Raw genomic sequence first — 27,541 nt, forward strand, 5'->3', positions numbered from 1 at the left:
ACAGAGTAAAAAGGCAACCCACAGAATGAGAGAAAGCATTGGCAAATCATATATCTGATAAGGGATTAATATCCAGAATGTATAGAGAACTCCTAAAACTCATCAACAATAAAAACAACCTGATTAGAAAAGCACAAAGCACTTGAATATACATTTCTCCAAAGAAGACGTAGGAATAGCCAATAAGCACAGGAAAAGATGCCGAATCATTAGGGAAATGCAAATCAACACTATAATGACATATAACCTCACACTCATTCGTACGGTTACTATAAAAAAATAGCAAACAGGTATAGGCAAGGATGTAGAGAAATTGAAGCCCTTGTAAAATGGTACAGCTGCTGTGGAAGAGTGTGGTGTTTCCTCAAAAAATTAAAAACAGAATTACATTATGATCCAGGAATGCCACTTATGGGTGTATAGCCAAAAAATTTAAAAGCAGGATCTCGAAGATATCTGCACACGCATGTTCACAGCAGCATTATTCACAACAGCTGAAATGTGGAAGCAACCCAAGTGTCCACTGACAGATTTATGGATAAGCAAAAGGTGGTCTATACGTACAAGGGAATATTATTTAGCCTTAAAAAGAATTTCCGACATATGCTACAACATGGATAAACCCATGGTTTCCCAAGGTTTCCCTTATGCTAAGGGAAATAAGCCAGCCACAAAAAGACAAACTATGATTCCACTTAATGAGGTACTTAGAGTTGCCAAAACCGTAAAGACAAAGTAGAATGGTGGTTTTCAGGGACGGTGGGAGGGAGTTATTGTTTAGCGGGTATAGAGTTTCAGTTTCACAAGATGAAGCGTCGTGGGGACGGGTGGTGGTGAAGGATGCACAACAAGGTGAATATATTTAATACCACTGAATGTGAACTTACAAATGGTTAAGATGGCAATTACGTTATGTGTATTTTACTATAATACAAAAAAGAAAAAAATCAATTTTGAACAATTCCAAATATTTGGAATGTTTAGCCTCCCATGATAAATTACTTAACATTATATGAAGGTTTTTTTTTTTTTTTTTTTTTTGCGGTACGCGGGCCTCTCACTGTTGTGGCCTCTCCCGCTGCGGAGCACAGGCTCCGGACGCACAGGTTCAGCGGCCATGGCTCAAGGGCCCAGCCGCTCCGCGGCATGTGGGATCTTCCCGGACCGGGGCACGAACCCGTGTCCCCTGCATCGGCAGGCGGACTCTCAACCACTGCGCCACCAGGGAAGACCTATATGAAGTATTTTTTAAACTGAAGTATACAGTAGTTGATTTACAATATCGTGTTAGTTCCAGGTATACAGCACAGCGATTCAGTCATATATATATGTACACTCTCTTCAGATTCTCTTCCCTTACAGGTTATTACAAAGTATCGAGTAGAGCTCCCTGTGCTACACAGGTCCTTGTTGATTATCTATTTAATATATAGTATAGTAATAAATAATCCCAAACTCCTAATTTATCCCTCTCTCCCCCTTTCCCCTTTGGTAACCATGTTTGTTTTCTATGTCTGTGGATTTGTTTTGGAAATAAGTTCATTTGTATTTTTTTTATTCCACATAGAAACGATATCATATAACATTTATCTGAAGTACTGGTGTATGATGTGCTCACTTCACAATCCCTCTGAGAGTTTCATGGTTAGCTCAAGTCCATCACAGAAGGAAGGTGGATGTGCATGGGGTTGGGGGCACTGAAGCCTCAATGTTTGGGCACAGAGTAAACACAGCGGGTCTTGCTCCAAGGTCACAGCTGGTACATGTTTTTGCTGCACCTGCAGATATGGACATGCAAGCATTTCTCAGGAATCTCACTGGCAACAAGCTTATGATAAGGTATGATGCTACTGTTTGAAGTAAATGTCCCATCCTGCTTCCAGTGATGAGTTTTTAACCATAAAGCAAAATACTCCCCACAAATTGAAAATGTTAAAGACGTCACACTAAACCACATCATTTCCCTTCACTTGTTTTGAAATTCAACTTCCCCTTTATTTCGAAATGGCTTATCTAAACCAGTCTTCCTTTGCAGAGGTGACCTAGGAAATGAAGCAATGAGCTCTGTGGCTTCAGTGACGACCTTACTCCTCCGTGCTACCCGGCATGAACAGGGCGGGAGCGGGTGACATGAGGCAGCCCGGTCCTCTCCTTTCCACAGCAGAGGCAACGGTGACATGGGACCACAAGGTGGCCCTGAGGAAGGAGACTTGGGTTCAGACTTATTGCCCACCTTGTTTCCCACCTATTTACCTATTACCAGCCCTGCCTGCTTCTCAGGATGCTGTGAGGACCCATGGGGTCCTTGCTAACAAAGCCGTTAAGTGATCTGGGGCCAGCCTGCCTCTCGGACCTTAATCCTGCACCCTTCTGCATTGTGCCCACTGCCTTCTAGCCACACCGACTGCAGGTAGAATTCGTTTCTGCCTCAGGGCCTTTGCACAAGCTGCCTTTTCTGCCTGGAAAGCCTTTCGAGTTCTGTGTCTGGCCCCTTCTTGTTATTCAGACCTCAGCCTAATTCAGTGAGATTCACTGAAATCAGTGAGAGCCTCTCAGAGCACCCAGTCATGCTGGTGAGTCCCCGTGAGCCCCCCGTTCTAAGTCTCTTCAAGGCACTTCTCCCACCTGAGCAGGGTCAGTGACCATCTCCTTCTGGCTTGGAGCCCCAGTGTGGTGGACTGTGCCCGGCATACTGTGTGCTCACTGCACATTTATTTAATGAATGGCTGAAGAAGGTGAAAACGCTCTGGAGAAAACAAAGCACTGCGTGAGATATAAAACGTTTTTATTAACGAATAAAACCTTCCTTGCTTTCACTTAGTGATTTCTCTTGGAAATGACAGCAATATTACACTGATTACTCCAAGAGCCAACATCATGTAGATGAAAACCTGCCTTTGCATCGAGCAAGAAAGACTGGAAGGCAGTTGCTCTGTATCACGTTTCAAGGGAAGACGATTCACGTGTGTACATCCCTCTTCGGGTGTCACCGAGACACTGTCCACTCACCGAGGTTAATTTCATCTATTCCCCTTGAGAAAGTGAAGAGCCTAAAAAGGAGCAGCTGCCGCTGAGGTGGCGGCGTAGGGGAGCTGCTGCTGCTCTGCCCCCGGGGCCCTGGTCAAGGCTGGCACATGGCTTGCAGGCTGGCCCGGGAGACCGCCCGACGCTGCAGTTCGCCACGGGGAGGATGCACCTCACTAGACTACACGCTGGGAAATGCCCACGGGCTCCTTCTGCCATGAAACCGAGACCTAGTTACTAGTTTATTGGTTGTGATGCTCAGTTAGGTACGACAGAAGTTGGCTTTAAGTGCGAGAGCAGAGGCCCCAGAAGCTGAGTTTACACGAGTCAGTGACATACTATACAGGTCGGCCACACGCTTTAATCTATTTACACTCTTCCTACCAGGAGGGTTGAGGGAGCGCTCCTGCAGCTGTCAGGTTGGGGCCCACCAGTCCCCTCATCACAGGCAGCGAGGCCTTTCTATGCACCCCCTCGGCCTCACTTTCCTCAGTTCAAACACCACCACGAAGGGCGCTTCCGTGTCCCTACCCAGCCGCGGGGTCGGCAGAGCGATGACCCCACCTGCTGATCCTGGCTGGAGCAGCCAGGGAGGGATCTGCCCCGAGCGGATCTCAATGCCCCAGTGACCCATGGCACTGCCGGGAAAAGTTCCCATCCTCGGGCACCGGCTGACACGTGGGGTTTCCAAATACGTTCTCCAACGTGCCATGTCCTCACTCTTGGTTAGTTGCTTCCGGTTTTAAATCAGCTGTACGGCTCCAGAAGCGACCAGGGGTGCGATGGTTTTGTATCGGATCAAGTGCTGTGAGCCCTCCTCCAGGTCGATCACATAGTCCCTGGAAGAGAAAACAATGTACCCGCGGAGCTCGGCTGCAGCCCCATGGGGAGGAATGCTTCCCACCATCCACAGCGCAAACGCCACTCACCTCTGCTCATCTGTTTCCGGTTCTACCAGTATGTTTTCTTGTCGCTCTTTCACCCTCAGAAACACATATGAATCCAGATCTGGTTTGGGAACTGCCAGGAGGACGATAGTGTGATCAGAAAATGCTCAGCTGACAAGATCGGGATGGAGAAGCTGCTGGGATTAACTGCCTCAGGCACAAAGGGAGCCCTGATGTAAAAGCCTCTCGGGGGCAGGGACCTGAGGAGGGATCTGGCTCCTTCTAGAAACAGCACGCTTCCCTCAAGGTTTCACACGGCACCCGCTCATTTGACAAGTGATGAGGCCCTAAGATCTGCAGGGTGCCTGGGAGGAAGAGCGAGGGCCATGGGAGAAACACGCGTGACGTCTTAGGAGGACAGAGTGTGTGAATCGGGCCAGAAAGTATGTCTGTATAAAGGGTGGGAGGACTGGATGTTAGGGAGGCTGGGTCACACGGCGATGGCCTTGAACGTCAGGGAGGTGAATACGGGCTGCGCGCTGTAAGCATCCCTCCCTCTCTACCACCAGCCAGCACTTCACCACGAAGTGCCCCGCGCTGGCAGCTCTCCAGCCCTTCCCTGCCTGCGGCTCCGTTTGTGCCAAGAGGACCCCATCACCTGCGGGGTCCGGAGAACCCACCGGACAACTCAGTGTTCAGAGCCCAGCTCAGGTGTGGGGCTGCCCTCGGTTCCCTGTCTACGGGAGGGGGGTCAGGATAACTGACCACAAAGGTCCAGGGAGGGTCCCCTGGGCTGCTCGGGGGTTCTGGGCCTGCCAGAGACACCAACTTCAGCAGGGTCAGCTGGGCCCACTGGGCTGCTGCTGATGTGAGGAAACCCTCGAAGGATGCTCGGCTACAACGCCCTTCCATGACCCTGCCGCTGTGGTCTCCGTGCTCCAGGGGGCATCTGGGCTACGTGAGCAAGGCTCTGATCTCACGAGGGCAGGCTGGCTCCCAAACAGCTCCAGCCCTAGGCGCCCAGCTCTGGTCCTTGGAAGGGACCCAGGACAAGCGACACATGAGCGTCAGGAGGTGTTGGCCAGCATCACGTAGAAGCAGCTCTGGGGCAACGGCCTGGACCCGGCTCAACTGGATATGACAGGTGGTGCTGGGCAGTGATTAGGGACGTGGTCCTTGCCCCACTCGTAAGTGCAGACAAAAGAGGCTAAACTGGACACGGACTGGGCCTCCTGTGTCCCTCAGGCAGTTCACCAAAACGACCAGTTCAGAGTTCCACAAGCCCGGCACGCAGTGGGCTTGCTCCTCGTGTCCCCTCCACGATGACACGCTGAAGCCCCGAACCCCAGTACTTCAGGACGGGAATGGATTTGGAGGCCAGACCTCTAAAGAGGCAAAATGAAGCCGTCAGGGTGGGGTCCTGATGCAACCTGCTGAGGAGAGGGACAGACAGCAGGGTGCGTGTGCAGGGGGCGGCCGCCTGCAAGCCAAGGAGAGAGACTCGGGGAAACCAACACTGTCAGCACCTGACCATGGACTCTGGCCTCCACATCTGTGAGAAGATCCATGCCGGCTGGTCAGGCACCCCCGTCCTGTCGGTGGTACTTAGCTGTGACAGCCGGGGCTAAGTCCCCCGCCAGCGGCAGGGCTCAGGGCGTGACCCCCAGGCTGGGTCGGCGAGGGACGCTCAGGGCTCGGCTGTCGTGAACTCAGCTTGGGAACCTGTGGACTCCAGGCCCCCGTGAGGTCCTGCGTGGACACGGCGAGCTGGGAAAGGCCGGGGAGGAGGACTGGAGGCCACAGGCCAGGGGGCCTGCTGGCTGACCCAAGGTTAGGGGTTACCACCAGGGCCCCCCCCCCGTGGCTCGGCAGACTTTCAGGGGACCAAGTAAGGGGGTGAGAGGCAGAGGAGATGGCCGTGCTTCCCCCCCTGGCGCCTCCCTGCCGTCTGTCCTGCTCCCCTTCCCACAGCCGGGAGGCTGCTCACAACCGAAGATCAGGAGCACTGAGGGACCCCCGTAGGCATCCCAGCCTCCCAGCTAACGTCCCCCCCAAGGAGACAGGCCCTGCATGGCCTGGAACCTGTGAGGGGAACGCTGCTGCCCCCGGAGACCAGAGACCCCGGCATCTTCCTCGCCCAGAGGAGCCGAGCACAGCATGGACCCTCGGGAGGTGACTGTGTACGAGGGTGAGTCTGCACTTACAGTGGCAGCTACGAGAATTTCCTCTGAACCGGAAGAACACAAAAGTGATGCTGAAATCGTTAGCCCGGCGCCTGCTTTTCACGATTTTTGGTTTTTAACCCAGAACCCTTCCCCTCTGTCTCTTTTCTGCTGATCTATCTATGCACCTATTTGCCCATGTTCGAGAGAAGAGAGTGGAGATGAAGATGCTATTCTAAGACACCTGGAGATACGTGGGGTGTAAACTACGGCCCCTCGGGATGTCCGAAAGGAGAATGTTCTGCTCACCTGCCCTCAAGAGGTCCACCTTCTGTAAATTAGGAGGCATGTGCTTTAAGGCAACGTTCTTTAGGTAGGTCTCTGTGTTAGCCATGTACCTGAAACACACAAACCCACATCGCAGTGACGACACGCCCCGGAGCCACCAGGGCTATAAGACCAACAGCAGTGGCCCTGCGATTGGCCTCAGGGACACAACCACCAAACTCACACTGGCAAGCCAGGGAAATAAAGGCGGGTCCCACGCTCGCTGCTTACTCACTCTCTGGCGAAGGCAAACTCTTCCGGAGAAAGGCTGGAAGGCTCCCCCTCATGGCGTGTTCTCTCCTTTTCAAGGACGTGAGGGAAAAACCTCTCTATCTGTGGGGACAGGAAACACCTGTCAACGCTTTTTGCCATCAGCAAGTTCGATCAAGTGTGTCATTGAAGGTCTGGTCTGATTCCAGTGGCACACATGCTCGTTTTCTGAAACAGGTCGAGGTTAATCTAGAAAGTGACTCTTAAAATGACACGTTTTCATGGTTGAGACTCTTTCTAATCATAAGACTTACACACTGGACTTCACGAAGGCAGGTTTCAGAGAATTTGGAGCAAAGGCCAGGGCTCAAAAAAGGAAGACAGTTTAAAAAGGATGAGAGGCTTTCATGAAAGAAACTCTGGTGAGACAACTGGAAATGGAAGTTAAGAGAAAGGAAGGGGCTGTTACCCAGCACTTCTATGTCACTGTACAGACACAACTGTACAACCTGTGAAGTAAAACAGATACAGAGGCTGGAGAGACACACACAGAACATTTAAGCAGACAGAGAGTGATGCTCGATTATAAGACTATAACCAGGGACTTCCCTGGTGGCGCAGTGGTTAAGAATCCGCCTGCCAATGCAGGGGACACGGGTTTGAGCCCTGGTCCAGGAAGATCTCACATGCCATGGAGCAACTAAGCCCGTGCACCACAACTACTGAGCCTGCGCTCTAGAGCCCGCGAGCCACAACTACTGAGCCCATGCACCACAACTACTGAGCCTGCGAGCCACAACTACTGGGCCCACGTGCCACAACTACTGAGCCCACGCACTTAGAGCCTGTGCTCCGCACCACAACTACTGAGCCCACGCGCCTAGAGCCTGTGCCACTGCAACAAGAAGCCTGTGCACTGCAATGAAGAGTAGCCCCCACTCGCTGCAACTAGAGAAAGCCCGTGCACAGCAACGAAGACCCAACACAGCCAAAAATAAATAAATAAATTTATAAATTAACAACAACAACAAAAGAAACAATATAACCAGCAAGGATAAAACCCACAATGAGGTGAGGCTTGGGAAGCGTGCTAAGAACTACCAGAAAACAACAACAAAGCTAAAAGCTACAGAAAGGTGTGTGGTCAGGAACCAGGAAAGGCAGTCTCGTTTGGAGTCAAAGCTCTCACGATCACCTCCGCCAGGGAAACGCTCTCTGCGAGCAGGACCACGATGATGGCAAGGAGGAGCTGAAGGCCCAGAGAAGGCAGCACTTATCCTTAAAGCGGTGAGGTCTCCCGGCTCGGACGCACTGTGTTCCAGGATGAACTAAATTCTCGTCTGTACGGAGTTTGAGTGTGTGAGGCACCTTCTCCTGTCCTATGTGGATCACCGCTGCTACTGTGTCACTTCGTGCACTAAAAATACATGCCATTTCAGAATCTCAGAGTCACTGAGTTCAGAAGAGGTGGGAAAGATTAGAGGCAGACACATTTCCTGATTTTCAAAAATACAAAGGAGGAGACTCTTCCAACACACATCAGTGTCCTTCATGTTGTACATGGCCTTACAGATAGACGGTCTGTGAACTCAAAGGAAAGTAGCGGTGCGCGTGAAGAGCATTCACCTCACCACACGCCTCAAAAAACTGAGCGGCCTGGCAGCTGAGGGTGGGGAGAGGCGTAGCGCGTCTCAAGCTTTTCAAAATGCGTGATGATGTCTTTAACGTCCTTGGGGACAAGCTGTAGCAGGGGTGCTGGCTGACAGCACAGACTAGGAGACGCATAAATGAGTGAAAGAAGAACACAGATTCAACTGACAGACGCCCATCGGCGGGGAAGGCTCTGCGGGACATCGATCACTGGCCCAGCCCTACTAAAGAGCCAGATAAGGTCTCTGATGACACACTCATCAAACTTGCTGAAATAACTAACAGGCTAGGTGGCAAGACTGGGACCCAGAGACCAGGGAAATGGCCCAAAAGAGCAGCTGAAAAGGGACAAGCACTGAGCCCTACACTGAGGGGCCAAAAATCAAGCCATGGAAACGCAGGGGTGGGGGATGGCGGGATAGAAATAACAACCGCTTAACCCTTCCGAAGAGGCTGGCGCCCATGGCGAGTGCGGAATGAGCCCGGGGCGACGTGTCCGCCAGACGCTACGTGACACTGGGTGGCGTTACTACCAGTCTGATACCCACAAGGGAAGTGATCATCCTGCTTTTCACAAAAGTGGCCAGACTACAACGGGAACTCTGTTCCATTGTAGGCGGGATAATTTAAGAAGGATACTGATAAACCTTTTAAGGGAAGAGACCAGGAGAGTAAATGGAAATAAACGGCTGAAATGTTTAGCTGAGAGGACTCTCGAGAGCCTTCTGAGCTGTCTTCGGTATCTGAGGCGCGTCCACATGGTAGAGGGTACGGCTGGCCCTTGAACAACTCAGGGCTTGGGTGTGCCAGCAGCCCTCCCCTCCCCCCGCCTTACGGTCGGCCCTCCGCACCCCTGGTTCTGCACCTGGATTCAACCAACCTCGGATCACTTTACAGCAAATAATGAAAAAATTCCACGCGTCAATGGACCCACGCAGCTCACACCCATGGTGTTCAAGAACCAAGCATATCTGCTTTGTAACAACTAAGAGGACAAGCGGGACCAAATGAGAAGAAACGTCAAGGAGGTAAGAACTTCCAGGGTTAAAACAGACGTCATTGAAAATAAGCATGTGTTGCCGTTTCATTTTTATAAGTTAGACGGCCATAGAGATATAGCTGAATGTCACTAGCATGGTCCATTTGACATTGACTTAACGACAGATGCAAAGCAGTTCTTAAAACCAGGTCCCCTCTGGTCAGTATTCCCTGTTCATCCACTGCCAACACCTCCACGCTCAGCACCGCCCAACGGTCACTCTGGGCGGGGGGGCCGTTCGCGCAGCAGACAGACTAACAGTGTCCCTGGAGGTGGGAGACAACCGTGCCGTCGATGCTTCTCCAGAACAGTCCCGCCCTCCCGACTCTGGCTCCCCTGACGTGGGGCCTCAGCACCACCTGCAGGCCCTGGACCCTCCCGCTCCTCCCAGGACCCTCAGTCCGCACGACAGCTGCCCCCTGCCCCCCGACCTTCATGAGCCGACACCGCAGGTAGCTGCTCAGGACGAAGCGGATCCTCTCCATCTCCATCTGATGGATGCTGACCTTCAGGTCCCCCTTCTTGGCCCTCCTGAGATTTTCTTCCTGTTAACAGAGAAAACGAAGTTTGTAAAAAACATGAGAGTCAAAGACTAAGGACCTTATTTGTTCAATCAGCGCACAGCCCATCATCGCTGGCCACATTAAGGAGTCACACAGGCTACATTTAGGTCAGAGGAGAACAAAAAACTCATCGTTTAAGGGCTCTCATTTCCTTCTAATTTCTTAACTACACAAACAATACATGACCATAGTCTCACGACATAAAGTGCAGACAGCACTCGTTTACTTTTAGAAAATGACCACTTGAATAGAATCTGAATCTGGCTGGTCAGAAGGCCCCAGAAGAACCCCAGCCTGAGTGTGAAGGAAGCAGCAGACAGAAGAAATGTCTAAAGGGTCTTGGAAGTAGTTAAAACACCAGCTGAGAAACTGTAAAATACCAACGTTTCAAAGCCACCCTGAGGCTGACAGTGACTAAAGCCTGGCTCATCTAAGGCAAGGGCCACACACTCAGAGGCTTCGGGGCCAGGCAGGTAAGGTACCTGAGAAAGGTGGGCAGCCAGGAGCTGGGGGCCTGGGGAGCACACTGGAAGGGGCGGTCCCTACCCTGCTCTGGTCAGCTGTTCTCGCGTACAAATGCAGGAATGCTGAGGACAGGTTTTTAGAAGCTGACATCCAGATGTTCATAGGAGCTCCCAGGCTTTGTAAATGTAGGTAATTAATTCAACATTAAAAAATAAAAAAAAAAACCCAAACTAGGCTGGGCCCAACGGAACAGATTTGCTTTCAGCCTACGGCCTCTCACTGTGCCGACACACCTTCTAAGCTGCCCTCCTCTGAACGCTGAGGGGGCACCTCTTACCATGTGCTGCAGCTGCTCCATGACACATTCTACGATTTCCGACTTGTTTTCCAGCAGCTCAGGGGCAAACTTTTCATTCATCCAGGCCTAAAAAAACAATGCCCGAAAAACGCACAAAGGGGCATTACTCACAATGGAGCAAAATAACCCTGGGAGTCAGTACTCACCCCTAAAATCACAGCTGCCTCAGCAAAGAAACTGTCTACCGGTTGGAAATACTGGAAATGCTTTGAAGACAAGCTATGTTTAATGATGGCTTTTTTATTTCCTTTAGTGGAAAGGCTGTGTTGTCAGTACACCTATGGCTGAGAGTAACCCTACCTGGTGTCCACTCGGTACCTGTCACCGGGCACCAGTGTCTGTATCTGCTATTGCCCACCAGGGGCACCAGCGCCCTCCCATTCAGCTCAGAGCACTTTATAATTTTTTCATTCATCACTATCATAACTGAGATGAAATGGATACAGTTATCCTTACCTTGCTGATGAGAAAACACAGATTACGTTATTTACTAACTTCCCAAGAGTACAAAGGATCACAAAGGAAATGGAGATTTATCTATTAAGCAGTTTTTGGAATAAGACGTTAAATCCCTAATTTATGACTTAGGCCCAGATGCTTGGTATGTTTCAGAAATTACCAAGGCTTAGGGAACTGAAGTATCCACTGGGGACTGAGGAAGCTGTACTTATCTTTCAATCACAGGAAATTGAGTTCTAGAATAGCTCAGTTACAGGCCAAGCACGCTCCAGTTATTCATTTTGACACACTTAAGTGTCTGCTTCTTCAATTACCACCATTCAGACGCATTATTAAATACCAGTATTGCTACTATCATAAAATTTTTTTTCAGGTGCTCAAGTTTCTGAAGTGTTGCAGACATATAAAATTAATCAGAAAGACAATCTGTCTTTTCAAGTAGCATAATGAATGAGAAAAGATCAAACTGTCATAGAGAACTTATAAAGCAGGAGATTTTCTTTTTTTATATATAAATTTATTTATTTTATTTATTTTTGGCTGCATTGGGTCTTTGTTGCTGCGCACGGGCTTTCTCTAGTTGCGGCAAGCAGGGGCTACTCTTTGTTGCAGTGCGTGGGCTTCTCATTGCGGTGGCTTCTCTTGTTGCGGAGCACGGGCTCTAGGCGCGCACGCTTCAGTAGTTGTGGCTCATGGGCTCCAGAGCGCAAGCTCAGTAGTTGTGGCACACAGGCTTAGTTGCTCTGCGGCATGTGGGATCTTAGTTCCCAGACCAGGGCTCGAACCCGTGTCCCCTGCATTGGCAGGCGGATTCTTAACCACTGTGCCACCAGGGAAGCCCAGGTTTTCTTTTTACCTGACTTTATTAAATACTGAATAGGTACAAAAATATTTATGAAATACATAATAACATGAAGAATACTGATAAACACCTATGTGCACATAGCTTCATTAAAGAGTATCATCATCATTTTACAAGTCCCCTTGTGTCCCCTCCCTCCTCAGAGGTGATCATTAGCCTGAATTTAGTGATTAATTTTCTGTAGTTTCATTACTTCTGTTTTTATCTCTACGTGGTGCTTACCAACCTTTCCATGACAGGGCACTCCAAGAAATGACAGCACTTGTATGGCATACTGGGTAAAATGGAGTAGATTTGGGGGAGAGTTCTCATTTACAGTATGAAATCATGGTAATAAAACATGTAACAGTAGGGCAAAGTTTATATTAGTACAAAATGTTCAAATAAAATCTTTTCAAAATTTTTAGTGAGAAACTTGTATTTAAGTTCACAGTCTTTTTAAAAATAATCAAGTTCTCTGTTTGAAATGACTGCATCAAAAAAAGTTTAACAACAACCTGTTTATCACTGTTACAGGTGAAACTGTGCCGCCTCCACCTGCCGATTTGTATGTTAGAGCCCTAACTCCTAGCGCCTCAGAATGTGACTGGATTTGGAGATGCAGTCTTTTAATGAGGTAGTTAGGTTGAAAGGTGGTCAATAGGTGGGCCTTAATCCAATACGGCTGGTGTCCTTGTAGGAGAAGAAGAGGACACAGACACGGAGTTTCCCAAGGCTCAGTCCCTGGTACCTTCTTTTCTTTATGTACATTCACTCTCTATGGGAAATTATCTACAGAGAGGACAGAGCACATGAGGACACAGAAGACGGCCGTCTCCAGGTCCAGGAGAGAGGCCTCAGAGGAGACTGTGTCAGCACCTTGATCTCCTCTCAGATAGAAGAGCCTCCAGAACCGAGAAGATAAATTTCTGTCAGCAAAGCCACCCAGTCTGTGGCACTTTGTTAGGCAGCCTTAGCAAACTAATATGACCATTAAAAAGAGAAACTTTGCATTTTAGGTACCAAGTTTTAAATCGTATTTTTACCAGCATTCAAGAGCATCCTACGTATGCTCCCAGAGCTGTGCTCATCAGTGGCCTGTCAGGCCGGCCCCGAGGCCATGCTACACGGCAGCGTCCAGGCGGTGGCTGCCCTCCGGGCAGGAGAGCATCAGGCCGCAGGCGTGACTCCTGCTCACCCCCTGCCAAGGCCGCCAGACCCCACCCTCCTTGGGCTCCCTCCCAGGGAGCCCTGAGGACACCCAGAAGATGCCAGCAGTCTGGGCCCGGCTGACCTGGAGGGTGAGGGTCAGCATCTGAGCCTTTGCAGAGCCTCAGCATGTGCAGCACCACCAAGCTGGCAAGCTCGGCCCTGGACGACAGCTTTGCAAGGGTTTGAACGGTACACAGACGGTTTCTTCAGCAACTTATCTTTTGTTCTTCTATGTGATGCTCCTGACAGCTGTCCATGCTGTGGCAGGAGCTTTTACTCGTTTTACTGCTGTTTTCCTCCCTCGTTATGTGTATATGCCGTTCTCTAGGTATGCACCCAGGAGTAGAATAATTCGGCCACAAGACACGTGTGCCTTCTTTAACCTGACCAGAAAATAACGTTAATTTTTTAAAGTGACTGTACCAAGTTACACACACACCGTGGTATACGTGTGCTAAATTCTCTACATCCTTGCCAACACTTTATACTGTTCACCTTTTTCATTTCTACCACTCTGATGGGTATAAGTGATATCTCATTGGGTTTTAAATTTTCAGGGTGTCTGTGAATCTCCTGAAATTACACGCAAAGTTCTGCATGGGTGTATATGTGCATTATTCTGGGAGGGAGGGCCAGAGTTTCCACCAGATTCTTAACAAGGCCTGAGACATAATTTTTAAATGAACTTCCTTGGGTTTTATCACTCACGATGGCATGTAATGGTAGGAAAGAATGAAGAATCCTAAAGTAACAAACATGAGAGAGCTCTGCAAAGGGGCGGTGAGAGGGAGAAGAATAAGGCAGCAGGTGTAGTAAATCAAAGACACCTGGTTCACATCCTGGCTCTGCTGTCCTTGTGTGACCTTGGCAAGTTACTTTACACCTCTAACCTCTAAGCTTCAGTTTCCTCATCTGTAAAATGGAGATGACAAAAGTGCTTGCCTCAGGGCGTTGTTGTACTGATTATGACCACTTGCACCTAACATTCAGTGAGCGCTCAGCACACGTCAGACAACACTCTGAGCTCTTCACACATAATACCCCATTTCATCCTCACAAGAGCTCTGTGAGGCAGCCGCTATTATTACCTCCACTGACAGTCAAGGAAGTGCTAGAGACAAGCTATACAACCTGCCTAAGTTGTAAAACAGACGAGTGGGGACTTCCCTGGTGGCGCAGTGGTTAAGAATCCGCCTGCCAATGCAGGGGACACGGGTTCGAGCCCTGGTCCGGGAAGATCCCACATGCCATGGAGCAACTAAGCCCGTGTGCCACAACTACCGAAGCCCACGTGCCACAGCTAATGAGCCTGCACGCTGCAACTACTGAAGCCCGTGCGCCTAGAGCCTGTGCTCCACAATAAGAGAAGCCACCGCAATGAGAAGCCCGCACACCAAAACAAAGAGTAGCCCCCGCTCGCCGCAACTAGAGAAAGCCCACGTGCAGCAATGAAGACCCACTGCAGCCAAAAAAATTTTTTTTAATTAAAAAATTAAAAAAAAAAAAAGAGTGACATGCAGGGATTTAAACACAGGTAGTCTGAACTCCAAAACTACCAAGGTCTCCTCAGACAACAATTGTGAAGAGCCCTGGCACACAGGAAATACTCAATAAGCCACAGCGATTATGACTAAAAGGAGAAACAGCCCAGAAGTGGTTTGAGGTAAGCAGTGGAAACATACAGAACGGTGGACAAAAGGAAGTATTTGGAGGAAAGGGAAGAATAAGACCAGTTTTCTCGGGCTTCCCTGGTGGCACAGTGGTTAAGAACCTGCCTGCCAATGCAGGGGATACGGGTTCAAGCCCTGGTCCGGGAGGATCCCACATGCCGCGGAGCAACTATGCCTATGTACCACAACTACTGAGCCTGCGCTCTAGAGCCCGCATGCCACAACTACTGAAGCCCGCGTGCTTAGAGCCCGTGCTCCACAACAAGAGAAGCCACTGCAATGAGAAGCCCTCGTGCTGCAACTAGAGAAAGCCCGCGCGCAGCAACAAAGACCCAATGCAGCCCAAAATAAAAATAAATAAACTTAAAAAAATAAAAAAGACCAGTTTTCTCCTAAAGAAGGTGTTTCAGCACTTTCTAGACCTTACAAGTCTCTACCAAGCACTTCTGCGGTCCCCACAAATACCAAGCAGATCCTTTGCTCTGTGAGCTGTTCTCGTAAATGTCCCCAAAGCTGACCCTCTCTGGCCCCACTTGAGAATTTTGTGTCTGACATTATGAGGTTTCTATCCGGCTGTCCCCCTACTTCCTATTTCTGTGTAGATGGTAAGATGCGGTCTCTCTTCTCTTGAAATAAGCCTAGAGTTCCATCACATTTCCTGATTCCTGACATTTGCACAGCTGGACTAAATTAAAAGGCTGAGCTTGGAGCAGGGGGATTCTGTTTGGACTGCTTACCTGTTCCAGCCTGTCAATGAGCTCTGCAGGGGTCAGGACCACCTCCTCACTCCCCGCATCAGAGTCCTGTCCCGGGAGATCCAGTTCCTCTGTCATCTTCTCTGAAACCAGGAACCTAATAAATAAAAGAACCCATACAATGCTGTGTGTTCCATTTCTTTTCAAGAATATGCAACTACGTACCTGGAAAAGGGAAAGCTTTACTGCGGTTGTAGAGGCTCACTGGCAGTGGCTAGGGAATTCATAGGTTTTGGTTTTGTAATTCTTCACCTCTTCGTTCAAATCTTAGGTCAGGGACCAATTTCTCAAAGCGCTCACTCCTTACAAGGGCTTCCACGTGCACCCTGAATTGAGCACCTACCACACCCTGCAGTAATTATCTGTTTGCTTTCCAGAAGGAGGTCCTCTCCTCGGAGGCTGCGTTCACTTCAGCTCTAATATGCATCCTGGAACCTCTAAGGACTGGGGACACAGTGACCTGTGCAGCCCCTGCGCTCAGCACGGCTCTTCACTAAGAGCAGGCAAATAAAATTGCTGGGAGAACCAATCCATGCCCGTTTCCTGGAGCCACAAGGCCCAGCAACATCTGTCCGGTCAGTGACCCAAAGGGCTTAGGAAGGCGGGTGGTGGGGACGAGGGCGCGTCCCCGGAGCCTTAGGGACACCGAGAACACATTCCTCCCGCTCGCCTCCCGGGGCCACGAGCACAGGGTCACCTCCTCCCCCGAGGCGCGCGCGCACTCCCAGCGGTCCCACTCGGACGCTCACCCGGTCCTGGGCAGGCTGCGAAGGCACCCCGGGTTGGCGGGTGGCGAGGGCCGGACCCTCGCGGGAAGCAGCCTGAGGAGCACCGGCCGCAGAACGGTCCGCGCGAGGCCTTTCCGGGACGCACCTGACCCTCCACTTCTCAGCTCCCGCGCTCCTCTTGGACACTTCCCGTCCGGACTCAACGTCACTGCGCACGGACGGGGCTGACCAATCATGGCCAGACGGCCCCGCCCACCCTGGGGGCGGGAATTGCGTCCCAGTGGCTCGCTCTCTGGGCCACTTCCTGAGTGGAGGCGGGCCCGAGTTGGGCCCCGCCCACCTCGTCCCGGGTTGGGTGTGCGGTGCCGGATGACACCTCCCAAGGACCGTCGGCAGGAGGCGCCTGGTCACCGAGGCTGGGGCTCCGGCGGCGTGGGCCTTCCCGCCACCGGTTGCAGCCGTCCGCGTGTGCTCTGGCCGACAGAGAGGTGGGCTGTGTTAAATCAGGCCGCTTCCACCTCTTGGGTCGTCTTCTCCACCTACTTCCCTTGTGGCCCTTCTGGTTACCGCATATCTGCAGGGGCTGCACCTGTGGCCACTACTCCCAGCTCTAAAAGCCTTTAGGCGAGTGGTTCTTAAAACGCGGTTCCAGACCACCAGCAACAAATCGGCTGGGACCCGAGAAAAATGCAAGTTCTCAGACCAGTCCGAGAACTGCGGAATCGGGAACTAGCGGGGGCCGGGGGAGGAGGGGGGGGAGACGGTCAACAGGTTCATCAGATGATTCTGAGGCAGGTGAGCTTGGAGAACCATTGCTTTAGGCAGTGCTTCCATCCCAGCTGCTCTCTAGGTTATATTGACATTTACAGTTTATGCCTTCTGCCTTTACTGTAGGGCAAAGATATATATATATATTTTTTCTTTGTGTGATTATAGTTTTTCATCTCTGAATTGCTGATGCTTTTCTTTCTGCTGCTCTCCTTTGTTTTCTGTGCAAAGTGTCGCTTCTGGCTCCCCTAGAAGTGTCTCTTCCCCACCAATCTGAAGATTCTTTGTGATGTGATTAGAAAAAAGAAGTCCGGCTAATTGACCGATTGGGTAGTACCTGCCTGATTACAATAGTGTTATAAAAATAATTACAATAGAATATACTGAGTGAGAGACTGGCATATTTACAAAGGGCTGAGGAAACTGGGGGACAGCAAAGAGGTATTCCAAGGGAAGGGCCCTTTGAGCTGTGCTTGCAGAACGAGTTTTGTTAATGACAGATGATGGCCTTTTCCAGGTCCATTTCAATTCTGTGTTGCAGTGGTTGGTGGCCCAGTGGTTTTTAGTTGTGGCAAGTTGTGTTTTCCCAAGAGAGCTGCTCTGACATCAGCCTTATCCTGAACTCTTCTGCTCACACCTCTCCATCAAGAGGTGGAGTTTGTGATCTCCCCTTTTTAAAAAAATCTTATTTTGTTGAAGTATAGTTGATTTACAATTGTGTTCATTTCTGCTGTACAGCAAAGTGATTAAGTTATATATATATATATATATATATATATATACATATAAACATACACGTGCTTTTTCATATTCTTTTCCATTATGATTTATCCCAGGATACTGAATATAGTTTCCTGTGCTATCTGGTAGGACCTGTTGTTTATCCGTTCTCTCTGTAATAGTTTGTATCTGCTAATCCCAAACTCTGTATCCTGTCTGAGTCTGTTTCTGTTTCATAGAGAAGTTCATTTGTGTCATATTTTAGATTCCACATAATTGATATCATATGGTTTTGTTTTTCTCTGTCTGACTCACTTCACTCAGTATGATCATCTCTAGGTCCATCCATGTTGCTTCAAATGGCATTATTTCATTCTTTTTTATGGCTGAGTAGTATTCCATTGTATATATATACCACATCTTCTTTATCCATTCGTTTGTCGGTGGGCACTTGGGTTGTTTCCATGTCCTGGCTATTGTAAATAGTGCTGCTATGAACACAGGGGTATATGCATCTTTTTGAATTAGAGTTTTGTCTGGATATATGCCCAGGAATGGGATTGCTTGTTGTGATCTCTCCTCTTCAATCTGGGAAGATCTTTGTAACTGCCTGGACCAAGAGAACGTGGCAGAAGTGATGCTGAACGGCTTCCGGAGCTGAGTCATGAAAGGTGGTGCAGCTTCCACCCACTGTCTTTCTTGAGCTGCATCCCTTGGGAGCCGTGAGCTGACAGGTAAGATGTCTGGCTGTCCTGCAGCTGCTATGGAAGGTCCACGTGGAAAGGTCACTTAGAGATGGAGAGCCATGTCCAAGGAACCCCAACTGTCCTTCAGATGTCTGAGTCGAAGGAGCCTTCAGATGGTTCTAGCTCTTAGACTTTGAGTGACCCCAGCTGACCCTAAAGGAGCAGAGACAAGCCATCCCTGCAGAGCACTGCCCAGATTGCAGATTTGTGAGCAAATATAGGTGTTTTAAGGCCCTAAGTTTTGGGTGTTTTTTTTAAATTTATTTTTTAATTTTTTTTGGCTGCATTGGGTGTTTGTTGCTATGCACAGGCTTTCTCTAGTTGCAGCACGTGGGCTTCTCATTGCAGTGTTCTCTTGTTGCAGAACATGGGCTCTAGGTGCTCAGGCTTCAGTAGTTGTGGCGTGCAGTTTCGGTAGTTGTGACGCACAGGCTCTAGAGCGCAGGCTCGGTAGTGGTGGTGCACGGGCTCTAGAGCGCAGGCTCAGTAGTTGTGGCTTGCGGGCTTAGTTGCTCCATGGCATGTAGGATCTTCCTGGACCAGGGATCGAACCCGTGTCCCTACATTGGCAGGCGGATTCTTAACCACTGCGCCACCAGGGAAGTCCATTTTGGGTGGTTTTTAATCAGCATTAGAGGACGTGAACATTAGTCTCTGAGCACAATCCCATTCTTCCATAATTCTCATTCCTACATAGCTTTGCAATGGTCTTTCCAAATATTCCTTAAGTGTTCTAGATTGGAGTCCACTCACCGATGACTTCCCTGTATGAGTACCCATTGCTAAGTTTGCTCACTCAGAGTCTTCCCTTCCGTGGTGCCAACTGCCACCCCGGTCTCCCGCTGTGCCCCAGCTGGGGAGCTGGCGTCCAGCGCCTGCTCCCTTACTAAACAGGGCCGTTACCTGGGACACATCACTTCTTTGGGCTTCGATCAGTTGTACTGCCTGTCCAGTGAGAACAAGATGTGCCTTCCTGAAGGCAGAGGGATAGATATAAAATTTGGCCCCCCCTTTCGCTTCTAAGATCTTTGGTTCCAACTAATATTCATCAGATAAAATCACTCTAGAGTAAAATGAGTTGGCAGAGAACGATTTCTGCTGTGTAAAGAAGGAGCATTGAAGGAGACGTTCCAAAGAGGATCGACAGAGCTACCTGTGGGCAAGCAGCACAAACTTCTGGTGGGACGGTTGGCCTGTGAAGTTCAGGAAGGTGGGAGAAAAGACCCGGCTTAAGTTACATTACGTTAAAGGGAGAGAAAAATCAGGAACATCTGGTGGACGTAGCCCCATTGTCAAGAAGTTTTAAAAAATAATTACATAGCCGTGCAAATGGAACGCCTTTCATGAAAATGATCACGTGAAGAAGAGAATTACGTAAGTTATGATAGCAGGAGGGTAAAGTTTGATGGTGGTGTATGGAATTGCAGGACAGAATTTATAGGCAAGTTCTGATGATGAAAAAAGCAAGTGAACATGCCAGCATGAATTCAGATGAGCAAAACATGAAGCTACCAACATAGCAAAAGAAGGAAGAAGCTAGTGCCCAACAGTGAAGAGGATACAGAAAATAGGACCCTGTACAGTTGAAGAAAGTCAATGCAATTTCCAGATACTGCTCAATGAAGGAGTTGATTGCACTTAAAGACAAGGCAAATGGAAACAGCCAAAATATATGTGGATAGGTATGGAAGTATCATTAATAAGAATGGACCTAATTTTTTTCAATCACTAAGGATAAAAGACAACATATACATACCTATACAGTACCGTGAGCCTTTTTGAAGATGATGCTTTCTAAATACGAAGTAATACCATCATCACTGTTCATGTATCATCACTGCCCTTGCTCATTTGGTCAACAGCTGTTTCTCAGTGTTTCCTTCCTCTAAATTCCATCACATTCTTGGTCTTGATACCCTCACAAGCAAAGCACTAAGTCTTGGGGAGTGTATTCGTTAAGCAGAGTTTAAGCCCCAGTTGTTCTGAATGAATGAAGACTTGGCCTAAGGATAGGAAAGGAAGAGAGCAACTTGCATTTTTAAGGAAAGCAGAAAAGTACTCTTAGAATATTTCCTTTTAGCCTCACAAGGAAAGCTGTTGACTGGTGAATTATAAGTATTTTTCTGGCCGATGGTAAAACCCCATACACAGTTGTATGGCTGAGATGCTGGAAAACTCAGGAGGTCAGAGCCCTGAAAAATGTAAAATCTGGGCAGTGCATGATATTTCTAATTCCTTTTTCCCCCTCAGACTTTATAGCTCCTCATCCCTTACTCAAAACCCATCTTTAAAGCACATTGAGGGCTTCCCTTGTGGCACAGTGGTTGAGAGTCTGCCTGCCGATGAAGGGGACGCAGGTTCGTGTCCTGGTCCAGGAGGATCCCACATGCCGCGGAGCGGCTGGGCCCGTGAGCCATGGCCGCTGAGCCTGCGCATCTGGAGCCTGTGCTCCACAACGGGAGAGGCCACAACAGTGAGAGGCCCGCGTACCAAAAAAAAAGCACATTGAATTAACCTATATATGTTTCCAATAAAGATATAAACTTTTCAAATGTCTTCTAAGCTTTGAGATCACAGTTTCAAGAATAATGTGGCTTTGTACTATTGTTTAACCAAAAAAAAAAAGGCAGGTACAAACCTTTAATGCTCTTATTCTCCTACCCGCTCCCTTGTAGGAGCATGGTGAGACCCTCTTTCCTTAGTTCGGTCTTAATGTGTTTCTAGTTTCTAGCACAGACGCGACCTTCACCTTTGTGTCTTGTTGCCTTATGGTTGATGGGAGGATGCTTTTTTTCCTCCCAAGCCCAGAATGAGCCTTGGGAATAACAAAAAGAGTCAGTTTGCTGTGGAGGGGAACCCATCTTCTGAAAAGAAAGCTGACTCAGGAAATAGAGCATCTGGCTTTGACTTCAGCTCTTATGAAGGCTCCCCAGCCCTGGGCAAAGCTGTGGATGCTGTCTCCTCACTTTGCCTGAGCTTTGTTAACGAGGAAGCAGAGGCTGACACCAGCCAAGGCTGGCACCTCCTCGGGCAGAGTGTAAGATTATGTTCTCTCGTCCAGTCTCGAAGCTTTCCTTGGAGGGGCGTGGACAGAACACCTCAGGCTTAGACCACTGCCAGGAAGCGGGTTGTTGGAGGCTGGAGGGAATCCCCTGAGAGGAGTCGGGAGGTTATGTGATTTTAGTCATGCTCTGAAAGCAGCAGTGTTGATTTTCTTGTTATTCAGTGTTTCCCCCTTACACCCTCTTTGCTCCCTTCATGTGGAACTGCTCAGGGACATGAGGGATTTTGTCTCCTCTCTTTGCACCTCCTGTTCCCTCTTTCTAGGCTTCTCTCTTTCCCTGTAACCACCTAACGAACTCGTTCGCATCCTTCAGGACTCAGCCAAAGTACCTCTTCCTCTGTGAAACCATCCCTAGCAATTAGGTCAGTGTATATGCCTTACACTGTACCTTACACTATTCTGATATAGCATTTATCACACTATATGGCAGTGTTAACATGTCCATTTCTCCTATTAGGTTGTGAATTCCCTGAAGGTATCCCCAAATCTAGCACAGCACCCCTCATTCCCACGTGCATTCATTTCTTCATTCAACAAATATTTCTGAGCATCTAGTGATACTTGAGTATCTACTGCCAGGCCCTGTGTAGGTGCTAGAGATAAAGCAGTGAATAGGAAACACAAACCATATGATGGGAGACAGACAATAAACAAATATCAATTGTTTGTCAGGTGGTGATAAAATAAAGCTGGGTAACACATATAGAACATTAAGAGGAAGGACATTTTAGATGGTTGTCCATTCAGGCTGCTATAACAAAATACCATAGAGTAGGTGTCTTATAAAGAACAGAAATTTGATTCTCACAGTCTGGAGGCTGGGATGTCCAAGGTCATGGTGCCAACAAAGTCAGTGTCTGGTGAGGGCTTCCAAATGGCTGTCTTTTCACTGTGACCTTACATGGTAGGAGGGACAGTGGAGCTTTCTGGGCCGCTTTTATATGGGCACTAATCTCATTCATGAGTGCCCCACCCTCATGACTTAATCACCTCCCAAAGGTCCCACCTTCTAGTACCATCACCTTGGGGGTTAGGGTCTCAACATGTGAATTTTGGGGGAACACAAACATTCAGCCTATAGCAGACTCCCTAAGGAAGTGACATGTGAGCACAGCTTGCAGGAAGAATGAGTCACTTCCAAGGAGACGAATGTGCAGCACTGTGAGGAGATCCAAAGGCTGTGCAGTTACTTGCTCACTGCAGAATATAAAATGACCATGAATTTTCCTTTTTTTAAAAAAAATTAAATATATCTTCTGAAAAACTATGGCCAAATAGCATTTATCAGGCCAAGTAGAATGATTTTCTTAATGATTTTCTGGATAAGAGTCAAGCAAAGAGAAATGTGACCTTTCCACCAAGAAATATGTGTGCCTTTGTGTCATGAACCTGTGATGAAAAGCTTCTGTGTCTACGTGCTGGGCAGGTCCTCATGTTTATTTAGGGTCCACATAATTACTCTAGGGAATTGTCTCTAGGTCTAAATGAAAACCAGGCAAACTCAGTATTTCTAAATGCTTACAGCTTAGGGCAGTGCTCTTTTTTTGTTGTTTTTAAATATATAGCCATAGGAAAAAGCTAAAGGGTAGCATTACTCAAGAATGTACCCTGTATTGGCACATGAAAAGATGCTCAACATTGCTAATTACTAGAGAAATGCAAATCAAAACTACAATGAGATACCACCTCACACTGGTCAGAATGGCCATCATCAACAAGTCTACAAATAACAAATGCTGGAGATGGTGTGGAGAAAAAGGGAACCCTCCTACACTGTTGGTGGGAATGTAAACTGGTGCAGCCACTATGGAAAACAGTATGGAGGTTCCTCAAAAAACTAAAAATAGAGTTGCCATATGATCTAGCAATCCCACTCCTGGGCATATATCTGGACAAAACTCAAATTCAAAAAGATACATGCACCCCTATGTTCATAGCAGCACTATTCACAATAGCCGAGACATGGAAGCAACCTAAGGGTCCAGATGAATGGATAAAGAAGATGTGGTGCATATGTACAAAGGAATACTACTCAGCCATAAAAAAGAATGAAATAATGCCATTTGTAGCAACGTGGATGCAACTAGAGATTCTCATACTAAGTGAAGTAAGTCAGACAGAGAAAGACAAGTACCATATGATATCACTTATATGTGGAATCTAAAATATGACACAAATGAACCTATCTATGAAGCAGAAACATTCACAGACATAGAGAACAGACCTGTGGTTGCCAAGGGGGCGGGGGGTGGGAGGATGAAGTGGGAGTTTGGGGTTAGCAGATGCAAACTATTATATATAGAATGGATAGATCATAAGGTCCTACTTCTATAGCACAAGGAACTATATTCAATATCCTGGGATAAACCGTAGTGGAAAAGAATATGAAAAAGAATGTATAACTGAATCACTTTGCTGTACAGCAGAAATTAACACATGTTATAAATCAACTATACTCCAATAAAATAAATTGAAAAAAAGAATGTACCCTGTATCAAAATTCCATTCATTGTTCTTCATTTTCATGCCACACCTTTCTTTGTGTTAATGGATTGTAGGCATGGCACCATTTTGAGAACTTCACCTAACGAATGAAATGGGTCATTCCACTTCAGACTAAAGTTTATTAAAATAATTTTTTCTGTATAGAGGCAACTGTTAGAATACAATCAAGTTTGTCTGCATATAGATAGTGGTTTCCCTGAGCTGACAATATACAGTAAGATTTATTTTAAAATTTTCTTAAGTTCCAAACTTTCTAATTAGAGTTACAGAGATGGAATTGTATTATAATTGTTACCATTTTGTTTTCATTTCTACACGGAGGATCTATAAATTATACATCTCTTGAGGTGTCAGTACATGAAATAATAAGGAATAAGAGGCTTGGTTTAATATAAAAATGTGAAATTTAAAAATTTGTGACATCTTAAAAACTTTTGGCATTGTATCTAAATTTCTTCATTTAAACACTTACAGGTTTCTCACTGGTAAAACTAAACATTTTAATTGAGTTCCGTATTCACCCTCTATCAGATGGCTAAAGAATGGCATGATTAATTATGTTCCATAATTTTACTATTAAATTAGCTAGAACAGATAATGTGTTGATAATAATTCCACCTTTAGGGTATCCAAAAGTAATTTTAAAAATTATATTTTCAGTTTATGCTATGTTCAGTCAGTTATAAAAATATTTTCAGCTGAAAATACTGAAATTTGGTCATGAAATTGTGTTACTTGTTGGTATCTTTGGGAACAAGAACCAGAAACCTTGGGTCAGTTGATCTGTCAGAGCTGATCTTGCTGTGAGCAGCTGTCATCCTGTGAGCTGCTAACTCAGTAGAATCAATAAGATTTGGATGTGACCCATGGAGCTCTGTGAGGGATGAAATTACTTTGGACTTTTCCCTGTTGGTGGGGAAGTGAGATCATACATTTCCCAGTCACCCTCTTTGTTTCGTCTTAGACATGTTTACTTTAAGAGAGAAATTCAGCTTGACCCTGAACTTTACCCTTAGCTAGAGGCTGCTTCTAGGCTACAAGTTTAATTCATTTCTTTTAGAGGCCTACTCACATACCTATGAACAGGAATAAGCTAGTTGTCCATATTTTTCACTTTTTTTTTTTTTGGTATAAGTAGAACTAGCAGGACTCAGAGGCTAGTGTCTCTTGACAATGAGACCAATGAGATTAACAGACCTGAACATGTGGAGGAATTACAGAGACCTGAGTGAAGTCCTGGGGAGTGGGGTTGTGTGTGTGAGTGTGAGAGGTATTGTGTAAAATGATCAAAGCCCAACCTGATACTGGAGATGTTAACTGGTATGCATAATATTTAGGATATGGTCATTTATGTTGACAAATATATGTAGTTTTTTCAAATTTTTTGATTTTTTTCTCTTTTTAATTTCTTTTTTTAAATTATTTTTTATTTTATATTGGAGTCTAGTTGATTTACAATGTTGTGTGAATTTCAGGTGTACAGCAAAGTGATTCAGTTATACATGTACATAGATCTATTCTTTTTCAGATTCCTTTCCCACATAGGTTATTACAGAGTATTGAGTATTACTTTTTTTTTTTTTTTGCGGTACACGAGCCTCTCACTGTTGTGGCCTCTCCCATTGCGGAGCACAGGCTCCGGACGCGCAGGCTCAGCGGCCATGGCTCATGGGCCCAGCCACTCCACGGCATGTGGGATCTTTCCGGACCAGGGCACGAACCCGTGTCCCCTGCATCGGCAGGCGGACTCTCAACCACTGGGCCACCAGGGAAGCCCTGAGTATTACTCTTTTTGATTGAGTATAGTTGATTTACAACACGTAACTGTTTTAGTAACAAACATTTTTTAGGCATTTGATGAAGTATGGAAAACAGTAAGCCATTTAGCATCACAAGTTCAATCTAGGCCCTGCACTCCTTTTTCTGACCCCATCCCGTCTCCCCCTCCAGAGGTAACAACTGGTGTTCCTCACTCCCAGGCATGTTTACATAGTTTATCAAAAATAATATGATAATATAAAAATTGTGTGGTGTGTGTGTATGTGTATCAGTTAGGATAAGTCATGGAATGTAGCCATAAAGCAACTTTGTTTTTGTCCCTTTACATTTATTTGCTGGGTATAGTTCTTCCCTGTCCATGGATGAAAACCGAGGAAGGTCCATGATTGCTCTTGTCAGTGTTTGTTGGAAAATAGAATCCCATGATCACTGTCCCAATTCAGTAATTAAAATGTTTTGTTATCATCAGAACGCCCCTGGAGGAGCGTGCCATACTGGGGCTTTGCATGGGCCTCCCATGGCCGTCTGGGCACTCAGCCGTGGCCGTGGACAGATCGGCGGTGGAGAAGTCCACGTGGTTGAGCCACATGCTCCCCCCACCCCGCTGCAAGGACCATTTCAGGCGGCCCCACAGAGCAAGCACCAGGGAGGTGGAAAGAAGCTGGCAAACAGCAAAGGGTTTTCCACTTCCGCAGTGAGAAAGAACCTTTGCGGAGGATGCTCTCCAATGGGCACTCATGTGGCGTGGATGTCCTCACACTCTGAACCTGCTCCGAGAGGTCCTCACCAGGTTCCTCTGCTCCTCCGGGTCTGACCCGCTGGCCACGCCCTGGATCAGTGCGCACACTCAGATCAGGCCCTGCGCATCCCTCCCACCGGCCAAAACTCCAGGAAGCTTGGACCAGGGAGCCGGGTTGAAGCTGTGCACAGGTCAGTTTTCCAGAATGTAGCGAAGACACCGAAGGAGAAAGGATCCGAGGGGCAAAGAGACTGTCCCGCCCACCGCACGTGAGCCTGCGTCCAGCTCTGCATTCTGTCCCATCTAATGCGCGTCTATTCTTGCTCCAAAGCCACGCATATCAGCTCTAGGACTCGGCATGCCTTGCTAGTTGCAGGGCATGTCCCTTCACTTTCCCTAGAATCAGCATGTCAAGTTCCATTAAGACAAAACCCAAAAAACCCTTATTGACACTTTGATTGTCAGGCCAGTAAGTTCTTCAGTTCCTAGTCAGCTTGTCTGTTAAGTGAACTGACTAGATTAAGCTTTACCCTGTGAGCCTTTTAAATGTCCCCAGTTTCAGAGGCATTTTTATTTTCTGCCTCTGCAGCTGCATTTTATTGACACCACACATTTCCTTGATAAATAAAAGAATTGTATTCACTTCAAAATCCACGTAGAACTTGGGAGCAGAAAACAATGTACACAAGCAACTTTTTCTTTTCCTCAGAATTTTCTCAGTTTCTATCAGGGATCTGATTATTTTTAATGTATAGCTCTTGCTGGCAGGGGTTGGTAAAGTTTCTATCGTCAATATGATTGCTGTTGATAATTCTGGTTATTTAAAAAGATGATTTTTCCTGTCCTCAAGTAGCCCCTCCGTATCATGAG

At 47.5% G+C, this 27,541-nt stretch overlaps 1 protein-coding gene across 1 annotated transcript; it reads right to left on the bottom strand.

The window, feature by feature from the left end:
- Nucleotides 1-2,768: 2,768 nt before the first annotated feature.
- Nucleotides 2,769-16,553, bottom strand: GINS4 (GINS complex subunit 4). The gene is made up of 8 exons (XM_004285057.4): nucleotides 16,372-16,553; nucleotides 15,605-15,719; nucleotides 10,665-10,751; nucleotides 9,731-9,844; nucleotides 6,636-6,733; nucleotides 6,383-6,471; nucleotides 3,954-4,044; nucleotides 2,769-3,863 (listed from the first exon to the last, which is right to left on the bottom strand). The coding sequence occupies exons 2-8, from the start codon at nucleotides 15,698-15,700 to the stop codon at nucleotides 3,767-3,769; spliced, it is 672 nt and encodes a 223-aa protein (XP_004285105.1). The 5' UTR covers nucleotides 15,701-15,719; nucleotides 16,372-16,553; the 3' UTR covers nucleotides 2,769-3,766.
- Nucleotides 16,554-27,541: the final 10,988 nt, after the last annotated feature.

This window comes from Orcinus orca, chromosome 21, assembly GCF_937001465.1.
Source record: "Orcinus orca chromosome 21, mOrcOrc1.1, whole genome shotgun sequence".
In the NCBI taxonomy this organism is placed as follows: domain Eukaryota; kingdom Metazoa; phylum Chordata; class Mammalia; order Artiodactyla; family Delphinidae; genus Orcinus; species Orcinus orca.